Source organism: Symphalangus syndactylus, chromosome 20 (genome assembly GCF_028878055.3).
Source record: "Symphalangus syndactylus isolate Jambi chromosome 20, NHGRI_mSymSyn1-v2.1_pri, whole genome shotgun sequence".
Taxonomy (NCBI): Eukaryota; Metazoa; Chordata; class Mammalia; order Primates; family Hylobatidae; genus Symphalangus; species Symphalangus syndactylus.
Genome location: NC_072442.2, coordinates 23,506,686 through 23,520,489, shown reverse-complemented (window position 1 = coordinate 23,520,489; position 13,804 = coordinate 23,506,686). Strand labels below are relative to the sequence as shown.

At 57.1% G+C, this 13,804-nt stretch overlaps 1 protein-coding gene across 1 annotated transcript; it reads left to right on the top strand.

The window, feature by feature from the left end:
- The first annotated feature begins 36 nt into the window (after window positions 1–36).
- LOC129469615 (TBC1 domain family member 3G-like) lies at window positions 37–11,828 on the top strand. Its single transcript, XM_063629949.1, has 15 exons — window positions 37–289; window positions 1,608–1,792; window positions 3,033–3,105; window positions 3,268–3,353; window positions 4,646–4,685; window positions 5,150–5,227; window positions 5,680–5,787; window positions 6,119–6,228; window positions 7,477–7,525; window positions 8,051–8,171; window positions 8,886–8,980; window positions 9,366–9,437; window positions 9,901–10,000; window positions 10,370–10,519; window positions 11,503–11,828. The coding sequence occupies exons 2-15, from the start codon at window positions 1,776–1,778 to the stop codon at window positions 11,811–11,813; spliced, it is 1,410 nt and encodes a 469-aa protein (XP_063486019.1). The 5' UTR covers window positions 37–289; window positions 1,608–1,775; the 3' UTR covers window positions 11,814–11,828.
- Window positions 11,829–13,804: the final 1,976 nt, after the last annotated feature.

Here is a 13,804-nt window from a genome sequence, read left to right as displayed (position 1 = left end):
GCTGCTGGAGAGGCCGTGCTCCTTTCTTGTCCCCCAGCCTGCCTGATACGCTTTCTGGATCCTGGAGAAAACTGACCTCTATTCTCATAATGGTGCAACATCTTCCAAGACTTCAAAAAGCTGTACCATTTGAGCCAGTCTTTTTTCTTGTCTCCACCTGCTAGGGCTGTCATTGGGACAGTCCTGGAGGGTGGTGCCAATGGATGAATGGATGGATGGACAGTAGTCCAGGCATGATGTCCCTGTCTGTCCTGAACCGGGCCCTTCCTCCAATGAGAAGCCTTCCTGAGTATGTACAGTCATCCCTTGGTATCCATGGCGGATTAGTTCTAGGGTCCCCGGGAATGCCAAAATCCACGGATGCTCAAGTCTCTGACATAACATGGCGTAGTACTTACGTATAAGCTATGCACATCCTCCCGTATACATTAGACCATTACTGGATTATTTATGACATGTAATACAATGCAGATGCTACATAAATGGTTGTGATACTGTATTCTTTAGAGAATGATGACAAGAACAAAGTCTGCACGTGTTCAATAGAAACATAACCATCCAACTTATTTTCTGAATATTTTCCATCTGCTGTTGCTGAATCTACAGATGCAGAGCTCCTGGATACGAGAGCCAAGTGTGCTTTGAGAGTCGGGTGGGTGAGGTTGCTAATGAGTACAGGGGAGCAGGTGTTGATCAGGAGGGCCCTGCACTGGGGCATCTGGACGTCCTGCCTCAGGACTTGAGACTCCACTTGGATGGCACAGGCAGACTCAGCCCAGGTCAAAGCCCTCCCCTTGCAGGTTCATCTTATCCCGAGCTCTTTCCGGCCCCTGGAATTTGGCATCCCCTAGGCCCTGGGTGGAAGGACAGATGAGCCAGGTTTTAGATAACATGTCTAGAAGAGTGAGCCCCTACTGTGTGCCCGGCACTTTCCCCACAGGATCCTCTAGCTAGAATAGCCAAGAGTCATGGAGAGAAATACCCAGTTAAAATGTCAGAAATGAAAAAGCGATACCATCAGAGACGCTAAAAAGACCATTAGGTAATAGTATGAGCATTTGTATTCTGAGATCCAACAGCAGCAGTCACTTCCCTCCACCCCTATGTGTATCCCAGGACCACCCTGGGCGGGGAGGGCTGAGCTTAGGGAGCACCCATGGATGCTCTGATGCCGGCCCTGGGCCTCGGGGGTGACAGTGATGAGGAACTGGGTGCGCCCATGAGTGGGGCAGCCGGGCCTGGCCAGAGAAGCAACACACACGTGCACAGACGTGTTTACCCACGTACGCGTGTGCACGCACGTGCACAAACACGTTGCAGGCAGGCATGTTGACGCCTCAGGCAGCGGAGGACCCTGACTCTGGGCCCTGCTGACCCGGGCAAGGCCCCCTTGTGATGCGTGCCGTGACCTCAGAATGCCACTGATGGGTAGCACCTATCCGCTCTCTGGCCTGCCTCTGTGTTCTACGGCAGTTACACACAGGCAGTGGTGTCTGTGAGCAGCTGTGTTTTCTCCCTGAGAAGGTTTTCTCCCTGAGAGGCATACATAACCCAGGCCAGCTGATTGATCAGAATCAGGTGAGTGTGACCTGTTCTCTTCCCTCCAGGCTGACTTGGGGACAGTGGCTATGGTACGGGCGGTGTTGGCCTCTGGGCAGCTACTGAGGAGGAGGGTCATCCCTGAGCACTCACAGGGAGCCCGTTCTACACTGCCTGTATAGATGATTTTCTCTTTCGTCCTCACAGTGGCTTCGTAGAGTGGGTGCTGTTCCCGAATGTACCCATTCGACAGGTGAGACGTCTGGGGTCAGAGAGGCGGTAACCAGCCCGAAAATCCAGATATGACCCTGGGTTTTGCTCTCAGCCCTGCTGTGTGCCATGCTAGACTTCAGGCCTCAACCCTGTGACCTCCCTGCTCGAGATCCCAAATCTGCCCAGATTTCCAATCCCGATGGGGCAGAGCCTGGCCCTGGTAGAGACACTGGGATGGATCCACTGTGGGTGGGGAGGAGGGAAGGGTCCTCAGAACACACCTGGGGCCTAAGCTGGGTCCTGATGGTCACTGTGGGACCACTGGACACACACGGTCCCTTGTCTGGGAGTGGCATGGGGAGCCTTCTGCCCTTGGGCAGTTGTGGAAAGTGAAGGAGCCCTGGAGGGCTGGCTGAGGGGAGACTATCTTTCCTTGTGTTCGAAGGGGTCCAGGCACTGGGCTTCTCCCCAAGTATTTCTTATTCTGTCTGGCCTCGCTTTCCTTTTGCCCTGAGTATTCTCAGGAGGGACGGTCCATCTAGATGTTCTCCAGGAGCAAGGACCCACTGTTCTTCATCAGTGACCCAGGAAAATGAAGCCCCCTCCTATAGGGACAGCTCAGAATGGTGGAGTCCGCAGTCCCTCCCCGAGAGATGTGGTTTCCATGAGCACAGTGGCTGCTTTGGGGACAGTAGATCATTTTCATCCCTCATCCCCAAAACCAAACACACTCCCGCTCAAATGGCGTTATTCCTAATGCAGCTTCACTGGTTAGACCGAAGGGCCACGGTAGCCCAAGTGATGAGCGAGGTAGAACGGAGCAGTCAGGAGATATCTTGTTCCCCATAGGAAACTGGGCATCTCTGTGGCCCTGAGTATCCCGGGAGGCCGATCGTACAGAGACCTCTGGTGCCTGACCCCAGTTCGCATCCACAACCCCGGAATAGCCCATCACAGGCCCTTCACCCTTGGCTGGTGGACACCATTCAACCTGACGGGGCAGGCATGTGCCCATTTCATGGCATAAGGGGAAAATGGGATTCTCTGTCCAGGTCCCACTCTTCTCGAGTCCTTGGGAAGATGCTCACCCCTGCTTGCGGCTTTGGACTGCAGAGACCCATGGAGGTGTGGGCCACGGGGTTTGGCCCCTTTTTACCAGAGTGCAGTGGTTGAATGAAGGTTACACCACCAACCAGCATCTGGGAGCCCGGTGGGAGCGGTTCAGGTGTTCTCCGAAGCTGTCGGGTACAGTGTAACCTTTATGCAATTTTGTCTCACAGGATGAACGTGGTGGAGGACGTGGAGAGTTGGCGGGCGCGGGAGCGAGAGGACATCATCAGGGAATATGAAAAGGTACAGTTCGGTCTGCTTCTTGGAGGGAGGCCTCTTCCAGTGCGCCCTGGTCAAAGGGTCCTGGGTTCCCTAGGAGCACAGGGCAGGGACGGGTGGCCAATACCCCCAGGCCCTTGCACCCTTTACCTTGGACCCCTCACCAAGGCTCCCTCTGGGTTACAGGGGCACCGAGCCGGGCTGCCAGAGGACAAGGAGCCTGTGTTTATCGGAACGTTCGAACGTGTGGATCCGTTTGGGGCAATTGTGTAGTGAGTCCTCTGTGCTCCCCTCACCCCTAAAGCATCTGTCTCAGCTCAGGGATGGGTTTGCTTTTAGAAAGGCCATTCTGACACAGGACATGTCTCGCCAGCTCGGGTCAACCTCCTTTCCAGGGTCAGAACTCCTCCCTGGCTCCCCTGCAGGTCCAACCCGAGGTTGTTGTTAGGCCAGAGGTGCAAGACCCATCTAGGGAGCCGGTGGGAATGGAGACTGGGCTAGGTCAGGCCCCTGGGCTCTCAGCAGTTCTGTCGGCAAGTCAGCACAAGAGGAGCGGGGCAGCCCGAGGGTCTGGCCCTGTCTACCAGGAGACAACCCCAGTGAGATCCAAGGGTTGTGGCCACAGGGTGAGGAGACACCTGGCCCAGCCTCGGGGCTGTTGTCCAGCAGGTCTCTCAGGGCCCACCTGCCCCTGTCCTCCCCCATTTCCCTAGAGTTACAGCCCTCACTGTCCCCATGGGGAAGGGGGAAAGGTGTGGGGACAGTGGGGGCTTTGGACCTAAGAGAATGGGGGAGAAGATGGGCAGGGCCCTGCTCTGGGCATCTCAGGGTGAGGCCGGGGAGGCAGCAGGGCTTGTGACTGAAGACCCTGGGTCTGGTGCTGGGAAGGGATCTGGGGCCAGGTAAGAGGAGCCCAGCCTGGAGCCCATCCTTCAGGGATCAGAGGATGGAGAGACAGCGGATCCCAGGGGACGTAGGGTGGGAGGGAGCTGATGAGCCGTGCCACTTCTGAAACGCAGGGTGTGTGGCTCAGATGCAGGGAGAGGCAGGTGGATGCTGGGAGATCAGAGCCTGCAAGAGCCTTGGGGCTGTCAAGTGGGATGGGCCCCTGGGGCACCCAGAGTACACCGGGCAGGTCTCAGGGCAGGCTCCCTTGACCCTGGCGGGGTGATGTGGTCGATCCCTGAGGGATTCCTGTCAGGGCCCGGTCGCCCACCCTGGGCGGCCCCCATCCCATCTCAGGGCTGACCTTTCTCAGCTCCAGCAGAAAGCACCACCTGGAGTCCAGGATGGGCAGCCCCATTGTGCAGCCTGACCACCCCCCACGCCAGGGGCCCCGGTAACCCCGGCCATGCTGTCCCTGCACTCCTTCTTCTCCCAGGTCCTGCCCCTCCTGGGAGTCAGCCCCACAGGAAGGCCCTTGTCCTCCCTTCCCTGTGCCTTCTCCCGGGCTGAGCCCTGAGCTGGGTAGGGACAGAGCCAGTCCTTTCTGGGGGCTGGCTCCCGGGCTGGGGTGGCTCCAGGCCCTGTGCAGGTCCTCAGCGCTGCCTGGGTTGCCTTACAGTGAGACGGAGCTGCCTCCTCTGACTGCGCGGGAGGCAAAGGTAAGAGCCTGATGCATGGAGGGGCTGGTCCAGGGACGTAGGGACTGGGCGGGTGGGCAGTGAGGCAGCTGGCCTGGGCGGTGGCGGGTGAGGACAACACTCTGTCACTGGGAGAGGGAGCAGAGACCTGACCCCAGGTTGATTTAACTTTGGCAGTTTGATAAAATTCCAAAGTGAGAACCACAGTCCTGGCTTGGGGGTGGCTTCCCGCTTGTGTCGGGACCCCACCTAGAGGCTGGGGCCTAAGACTGGTGTGTCTGTGGCCTGAGGATGGCACATCCCGGGGTCCCAAAGCCAGCCCACTGGTGCTCATTTGCTCAAAGGCTGTCAGCCCTTAGGGTCTGCCCTTCCCTGGCTCCTTCCAGCTGGGTCCCACCAGGGCTCCAGAGCCCAAGACCCAGCATCCACGGGGAGCTCTGGGAAGCCCGGCAGCTCCACTAACTCCAACATTCCTCATTTGACAGCGAATTCGGCGGGAGACGAGAAACAGCAAGTGGCTGGAGATGCTGGGCAAATGGGAGACGTACAAGAACAGCGAAAAGGTAATGTGTGGAGGGAGAGGCCCCCAGAAGCACTCTCTGCAGAGACAGGGGACAGGCACCCATGGCTGTGGCCTGACACCGTCAGCCTCTCAGAGGGTGCGTGGCACACTGTCCTCACCCAGAGGACTGCAGGCCTGGTCGCCAGATTGCCTGCCTATTCGTACAAGCATCACCTTGCTGGGAGGGAATCTGAATCTAGGGCTGGGACCACCTGGAGCTGAGGGCTAGGGATGCCCTGGTGACCCGAAGGAAGAAAAAGGTTCAGATCAGAGTTTTGACTCTGAGTGTCCATCCACTCTTTCAGTCCTGGGAAGGGAGACCCTGTCCCAGCTCGATCTCACCTCTACTGAGGAATCATGGGGCCAAAACCGACAATTCCCAGAATCCCCGGGCTCTGGTCCTCACTGGGGTCACCCCGTGGCCTGTAACACCAGACTGTTTTCTGCCCACAGCTCGTAGATCGCACATACAAGGGGATTCCCAGGAACATCCGGGGCCGGGCATGGTCAGTCCTCCTGAACATTCAGGAAATCAAATCAAAAAACCCCGGCAAATACAAGGTACACTCAGCCAGAGCACAACAAACGGGACAGGCCGTGTCAGGGGCCCAGGTCTCCAGCTGGAGGGAACATCAAACCCACCCTGGGGGGCATGGGGGAGGATGGTCAGATGCACATCCTGGGCAGGGACGGTGGCATAGTCACCACAGACAGACTCGGTTCTGGTGACCCCCCCGGCTTCAATAACAAGCCAAAAAGCAGCTTTCTGCAGAAGGAAACCTTCCTTCTTTCCTTCCTTCCCGAAGTGCTGACTGTGGGCTGACTGCCATTTGGGGCAGGGAGTCTTCCATGTGTTCTGAGGCTGCTTCCTCCTCTTGGCCCTGCCCTACAGCTCATGAAGGAGAAGGGCAAGAGGTCATCTGAACACATCCATCAGATCGACCAGGATGTTAGCAGGACTCTCCAGGACCATGTCTTCTTCAGGCGTCGATATGGAGCCAAGTAAGCCTACGGGAGCCACAGGGTCCCAGCGGAGATGGGGTGAATGAGAGGGATGGGCACTTCCCCGGAGCAGAAGCCAGGGTCACCCAGGAGGGATGACAGAGCCACCAAGAGCTCTCCTGGCCCAGGGAGCAGCAGGCACCATGAACCGAGCACCTCCCTGGTTCCAAGCCCTGGGCCAGACTGGAACATGTGGGGCCGGAACCCAGGAGGATCCTGAGGAGACAGAAGACAGCAAAGAAAATCATGCACAATGGTGAAAGGTGCTCTCCCTGACCCACGGGGACCCGTGGTAGGACCTACGGGAGGGTGGCAGGATGGAGGGCCCATGAGCCTACCCAGACAACACTGACAGCACCAAACGCTGGGAGAATTATGGGTCCTGGAAACTCTCATCCATGTCTGCTGGGAACATGACACGGCACAGCCACGTTGGCAGCCAGTTGGGCAGTGGCTCACAAAGCTCAATGGACTTGAACCAAGTGTCCCCAAGGTGTCACAGATATTGAACCCACTGATTTGGAAACTGACATCCACATGAAACCTGCATGCCAGGTTCACTGCTTGATTCACCGTCACTCACACACCGAGCCTTCGGGGACGGCCTTCAACACGGGCATGGGGAGAGCAAGGCTGGTCCTCCCTTCAAACGGAAGACCCAGTGAGAAAAGGGAACGAGCCAGTGATGCCCGCAAGGACGTGGGTGGATCCTAGATGCATTTTGCTAAGGGAAAGAAGCCAGACCCAATAAGCTACCACAGTAGCATTCCCATTCCTAGGCCATTCTGGAAAAGGCCAAACCACAGGGACTGAGAAGCAGTCTGGGTGGCCAGGGGCTGACGAATCGGGGAGAGGCTGGGTGCGTAGGGGCCACTCTGGAGACTTGGAGGATGAAGGATTCACTCCAGGAGGGGCTGGAGCGGTGGCCGGGAGACTCCGCACATTGGTTTGGAACTGTGGAGGAACTGTACACCCAGAGACTGAACTGGCGTGTGTGCAAACTGAAAAAAAAAAATCATTCAGAGTGAAAAGGATCGGTCAACTCACTGTACAACTGGGCTATTTGCATGTCACAGATGTGGCTTTTACTGAAACATTTCTTCAACAGCCTCAGGCCCTGAAGAGCTCACCGCTTTTCTGGTGAATCATCTGAATGTGAAATGGGATTTGTTGTTAGGATTTGTATACAAAGTGAAACTAACAGCATCTGCACAAACCAAACCATAGCCCCCTTTCTCTGTTTCCTAGGCAGCGGGAACTCTTCTACATACTCCTGGCATATGCGGAGTATAACCCGGTGAGTATTCCCAGCAGTGAGGTTCCTGGGCCATATTTCCATATTCACAGGAGTGGGTGTCTGGTGGGGGTGTCGTTGCTTCTTTTAAAGTTGGCATTTGTGACCCACCAGCTTATAGGAGGTAGGATTCCAGCTCCCCGCTGGCATAAGCCTCCAAGCAAGGGGGTGGTCTCAAGGGGTCAAGCTGAGACACAAAGGAGTTGAGGCCTGGACTCCTGGTGTCACCTGGGCCTGACCACCACTTCTGAGAACAAGAAATGACGCCCTCCTCCTGGGGCTGCCCCAAAGCCTGGGAGCTTGGCAGCGTCACACGCAGGATGGTGGTCTCAGGAGACATTTTGGACAAGGTGCTGAAGTGCCTGATGGACTTGGCTCTTGTCATGAAATGAATTTGCATCCTGAGGAAGCCTCTTCTTCAGAGGAAGCCTGTCCAGTCACCTCTGCCCTCTCCAATGACATGGGTCCTCCCAGGTGACCTCAGCCCTCCCAGCTGATGTCCTTCCATGGTGACTCTGGCTCTTGCAGAATGTGGGCTACCGCGGGAACCTGAGCCACGCCGCCGCCTTGTTCCTCCTGTATCTGCCTGAGGAGGACGCATTCTGGGCACTGGTGCAGCTGCTGGCCAGTGAGAGGCACTCCCTGCAGGGTAGGTGAACAGCTGCCCCTGGGGCCTCACGCAGCCAGACCCGGGGACGGCCACCGTGGCCAGGTGATCTCGGCTTTCAGCCAAGGCACCCTCCTTGTGTCGCCGGCTCGTTGGGAGCCTTTAGGACGTCTCTGCTGAGGGTCCCACAGGAGTCCGCAGCTGGCCCCCCACAGCTGAAGTCAGACACCTTTCAACCCCATCAGCAGAGGGCATCTCATCCTCCCCGTGGCCACGCTCTGTGTCCCGGAGCCACGGCCTCCGGCTCTGATTCTGTGCAGCCGACTCTCCCCTCCCTGAGAGTCCTCCTGCCCTCCAGCTGCCGGGGCTCCCGCTGCCCTTGGTGCACACGAATGGGCCGACCAAGCCCAGGTGGCAGCATCTTCCCATCCCGTGTCCCCTGGCCCGACCCCACTTCCAGGAGATGACCAGGAAGCCCAGTACCCACACTGTTCTGGCTGCCCTGTTGTGGCCTCAAAGTCAGGCTTGCCCCTTCTGCACCCTGGCCCAGGAGGCCTCCAGGGGAACCTCCAGCCAGGCTCCAGGGGATGTTCCCGCCCCACCTCCCCAGGGTAAAGGCCGCAAGGTGGGGTCACCAGATGGGAGGGTGGGAAGCCTTCGGGTTTGGGGGCCTCTCAAGCTGCCCAGCTCTTGCAGCTGATGGCTCTACATCTTGGGGGAAGGCTCTGATTTCATGATGGGCTGGGGGCCTCTCAGGATTCCACAGCCCAAATGGCGGGACAGTCCAGGGGCTCCAAGACCATCGGGAGCATGTGGTTCCCACGTCACAACCCAAGACCATGTGGCATCTGGTGAGTTTATGGTCCCTTCGGCTCTTCCCCAGAGGCCCTGCATCCCGTGGGGCTGGAGGAGCAGGGGGGCTGGAGCCCCTCGTGGGGCTGGTGACTGGCTGAGTCCCAGCCAGGGCCTGACCTGGGATGCCGGGTCCTCCATGGGCTGGGAGTTGGTTTCCTTTCCTGCCCTGGAGGAGACAGAGGCACAGGGATGGCGCCCCAGCTCCTGCAGAGCAGGGCAAAGGGCAGTGTGTCCACCGAGAGTGTGGGAAGGGGACGGTGTCGCGGGGAGCCCCGGACAGTGCCCAGTGTTCTGCACTAGGCATAGGTTCTTCAGAGGCCCTGGAAGAGGGAGGTTTTTAGGGCAGCCCAGTGGCCTGAGCACCTCTGTTGCTCCCATCAGGACCAGGACATAGACGCTGGTCTATGCGGGAAGCATCTCTCGTTAGGCTGGCTTCTCCGGACGTTAATGAAGGTAAGGTGGCATAGGGAGACCCTGGCTCAGGGACCCTCGTTGCCCTGCAGTGCCCTGCTTCCTCAGTCCGGCAGTCTGGCTCACCCCCAGCCCACAGGAGTCTCAGGTGGGCCCCCGAAGGACACTCAAGCAAAACCCTGTGCCCAAGAGGGGTCATCCCAGGGCAATGGCTGGGGCTCAGGCCCAGCCTCATGGGCAGACCGGGCCAGGACCCGACTTGAGAGGGCTCAGGGAAGCCTCAAGCGCTGGGCAAGCCCCTCTCTCCAGGAGCCACATCTCCACTCATATGAGTGCCCCCCATGAGGAGCTGCAAGACCTTGCCTGACCCAGCGTCCTGGAGGGCCCAGGCGACGCTCATGGGGAAGGCCACTGACTCTGGGGACTGAAACCCCAATGGGCACAGCTCGAGCCACCAGCCCCAACCTGGAAGGGCCAGGTTCTCCCACGCCTGCTGTCTCCACAGATCTCTCTCAGGCTGACCCTGCGCCTGTGGGACGTTTACCTGCTACAAGGAAAACAAGCACGGATGCACATGACCAGCATTGCGTTCGAGGTGCGGCAGAGTAAGTCTACGTGTGCCTAATGGGGCCTGGGGAGCCCTGGGGTCAGACCCCGACTGGCCCGAGGGCAGCTTCCTCACACTGTCCTCACGATCCCCTGTTCTGGCTCAGAGGGAGGTCTGGCCAGGTGGGCCGGGAAGGGCACTGTGACAGCGAGCCCATCCCCCACATGACCCAGATGAAAGTCAGGAGTGTGGCGGGCACTTCCCTGTCCAGGTCGCCCCCCAGTCACAGCCTCCTGTGCACATCTGGACCCCTGGGGTGGCCACAAAAGGATCCAGCACCACCCAGTGAGAGGCTGAAGTGGCCATGGGGTACGTGCTGGCCCCCTCCCAGGGAACTCTTCTGGCCTGATGTCTACCCTGTCCCTAGATCGCTTCAATAAGACGAGTTCCGGCCTGTGCGCATGCATCGCGAGCCGGTTCTGCCATCACTGGGCCAGGGATGATGACAGGGTGCTCAAGCACCTCAGGGCCTCTGTGAACGAACGACGGAGGAAGCAAGCGGACCTGCCACCCCCAGGTGGGTTCCAGTGCCGTGTCCCCTCCCATGTCACCCTCTGGGGCAGTCAACAGTGGGGGAGTGCCCGGGACCTGCAATCCTACTACCTGGGCCTTCCTCTTCACCTTTTCTTCCTCCTCTTCCTCCTGGACTCTAAGAAAGTACAGGAGGCCCACCGGTCCTCAGGGCAGGCGCTCAGTGCCTGTGTACTGGACGTGTTGTGCACGCAGGAGGGGGATGCGAGCAAGACCCTCCCTCAAGCCCCCCCCCCCACTTTCCACGGTGTCTCGCTCTCCCCCTCACAGGGCCCTCAAAGTTACTAGAGGAGCCAGACCCATTTGTGGGAGACCCCGCCTCTCCCTGCAAGCACCCACAGCCTCAGAGAGCAGCAGAGGCCCCTCACTCCTGCACGCTCCTCCAAGGTTGCCAGGACAACAAGCCTTGAGCCAGGGAGACAAGGGAATTGGGGGTCCCTGACCCCCAGAGCATTCAGGGAGAGGGCACAGGCGGGACCCCGGGCCCAGAGCCAGAGCCAAGAATTCAGCCCGATGTGGGAAGAGTCAGTCCTGGCATGGACTGGGCAGCCCAGGAGGGCAGAGGGTGACCCACGTCCGGGCCCAAAAACCCACTGCAGAGACGGGTCCCCATGTGAGGTGGCAAGGGGCTGGGTAACATCCAAGGACCCTCCCACCTGAGTTCTGACTGGGGGCCGTATCCCAGGCCCAACAGCCCTGGGACGAATGTGTGTGGCAGGAAACCCACAGCCAGTCCCAACCCTGGGGACAGTCCCAGGAGCCACCCGCCATGCCACGACAGCTTCCCCACGCCAGGCAGCACACACCCCTCCCTCTGGGATCAGCAGACTACAGGCTTGTCCTCAGTGTCAGGCCACGGGGGCCACACAGAGACCCCGAGGACTACAGAGACGCAGGCAGGTGGGGCCCAGCCCGGAAAGGCCTGCATGGGCTCCCTGGAGACGCTGACCACGTCTGTTTTCCTTTCAGCCAAAGCCGAGCAAGGGTCCTCGGCACCCAGGCCTGTGCCGGCTTCACGTGGCGGGAAGACCCTCTGCAAGGGGGACAGGCAGGCCTCTCCAGGCCCACCAGCCCGGTTCCAGCGGCCCATTTGGTCAGCTTCCCTGCCAGGGGCACCTCGTTCTTCCACACCCTGTCCTGGTGGGGCTGTCCGGGAAGACACCTATCCTGTGGGCACTCAGGGTGTGCCCAGCCCGGCCCTGGCTCAGGGAGGACCTCAGGATTCCTGGAGATTCCTGCGGTGGAACTCCATGCCCGTGAAGGTTTTGACGACACCATGAGCCTGCTTTTGTACTTTAAACTCATGGAACAAGAACCACCTTCATGTTTTGAAATAAATGTTTCCTGTTGAAATGATTTTAGATATACAGAAATATTGTAAAGGCACTACAGTGTCCTCCTACACCTTCCATCCAACCTCCCTTCATAATGACGTTTTGTAGTAGCATGGCACATAAGAAATTTGGGCCGGGTGTGGTGGCTCACACCTTTAATCCCAGCAATTTGAGAGGTTGAGGCGGGAGGTTCAGGTTCACTTGAGTCTAGAAGTCTGAGACCAGCCTGGGAAACATGGGTGGACCCTGTCTCTAGAGAAAAGTCAAAGAAATTAGCCAGGCACGGTGGCGTGTGCCTATAGTCCCACCTAGTCAGGAGGCTGAGGCAGGAGGATTGCTGCAGCCCATGAGTTCCAGGAAGCAGTGAGCCATGATTGCACCACCGCACTCCAGCCTGGGTGACAGAGTGAGACTTTATCTCTTAAAAAAAATTTAAGAAGTGGGTACAATCATATTAACTAAATCCTATTAACTAAATAATAATGTGAACTATTATCTAAGGTTATGAAGGTTAGAATTATCCCATTTTTGCCTAACTTCTCATACCTGTCCTAAGATCCCACCTGGGACTCACTGTCTGCCTTCAGCTCATGTCTCTTCAGCTTCCTCCACATGGTCCAGCAAACACACACCTGATGAGCTGATGGCTCATACACAAGGATAGACCTGCGGGCAGGGATTTTCAAATTTATACAGTAAATGAGTTTTCCATGGTGTTCCGGAGAGCACTCTTTGAGAAACACTTTGACAGAGAATCTAGGCCTCAATATCCATCAGCTGCTGTAGCTTGAATTTTGTTCAAGCTCAGTGAACACCTCCTCTGCCAGGTGCGTGTGAAAGGGGCAAGGATGAGTAAGCTGCAGATGAAGAAGACAGGACACAGAGGGTCTGTCTAAGCTCTATTCCCTGCCTTCAGCACTGACGGATCCAATCCAACTCTTAGGGAATGGTGGCCACGTGCCGGGCCAGCCCCGGGCTCTGAGGATCTGACAGTGAGTGACGCAGAGCCAGGCCTTGCCCGTGGGGAGCTCTCCAGCATACACTTCCCTCTCCCCTCACAGCGCCCTGCAAAGCAGGCGTCAATGCCATTGTTAATGCACAGAGGAGGAACCTGACTGTCAGAATAGATAGTAAATCCATTTAATAGTAATCATATTGTCCAGAAAGAATGAGGCATATTTATGTGACATGGGAAGATCCACAACTAATGTTAAATGGTAAAAGATACAAAATGTTATGCCCAATAAAATACTTTCTGTAAGAGAATATATGTTAATTTATGCAAGTGGTGCCAATGTGGAGGGTTTATGCTAATTTCATTATGCCTCACAGACAGACCTGGGCTCTCCCACTCATTATCTGTGTGGCCTAGGGTAAGTCATTTAACTGCTGCAAGCCTCAGCTTCTTCATCTGTCAGGCAGTGATACCCTGACTACTCTGCAGGGTAACTGAAGATTTAAGCGTGATCATCTCAGAATATGCCTGGCAAACAGTAGGAGCTCAGAACTTGATGTTTTTTTCCTACAGCAACTGCTGTAGGGGATAGCAGCTAATGCAAGAGGTTGGTAAATCCTTATATATATCAAATATTGTAGAAACATAACTACATGCTACTATTTTTTCAAACCCTCCCCTCACCCTTTTTTTTTCCCTAAGACAGAGTCTTGCTCTGTTGCCCAGGCTGGAGTGCAGTGGCGCCATCTCGGCTTGGCTCACCGCAACCTCTGACTCCTGGGTTCAAGCAATTCTTGTGCCTTAGTCTCCCAAGTAGCTGGGATTATAGGCATGTGCCACCATGCCCAGGTAATTTTTTGGTATTTTTAATAGAGATGGGGTTTCTCCATGTTGGCCAGGCGGGTCTCCAGCTCCTGGCCTCAAGTGATCTGCCTATCTCAGCCCCCCAAAGTGCTGGGTCAAACCTCTTATATCCAGTAAA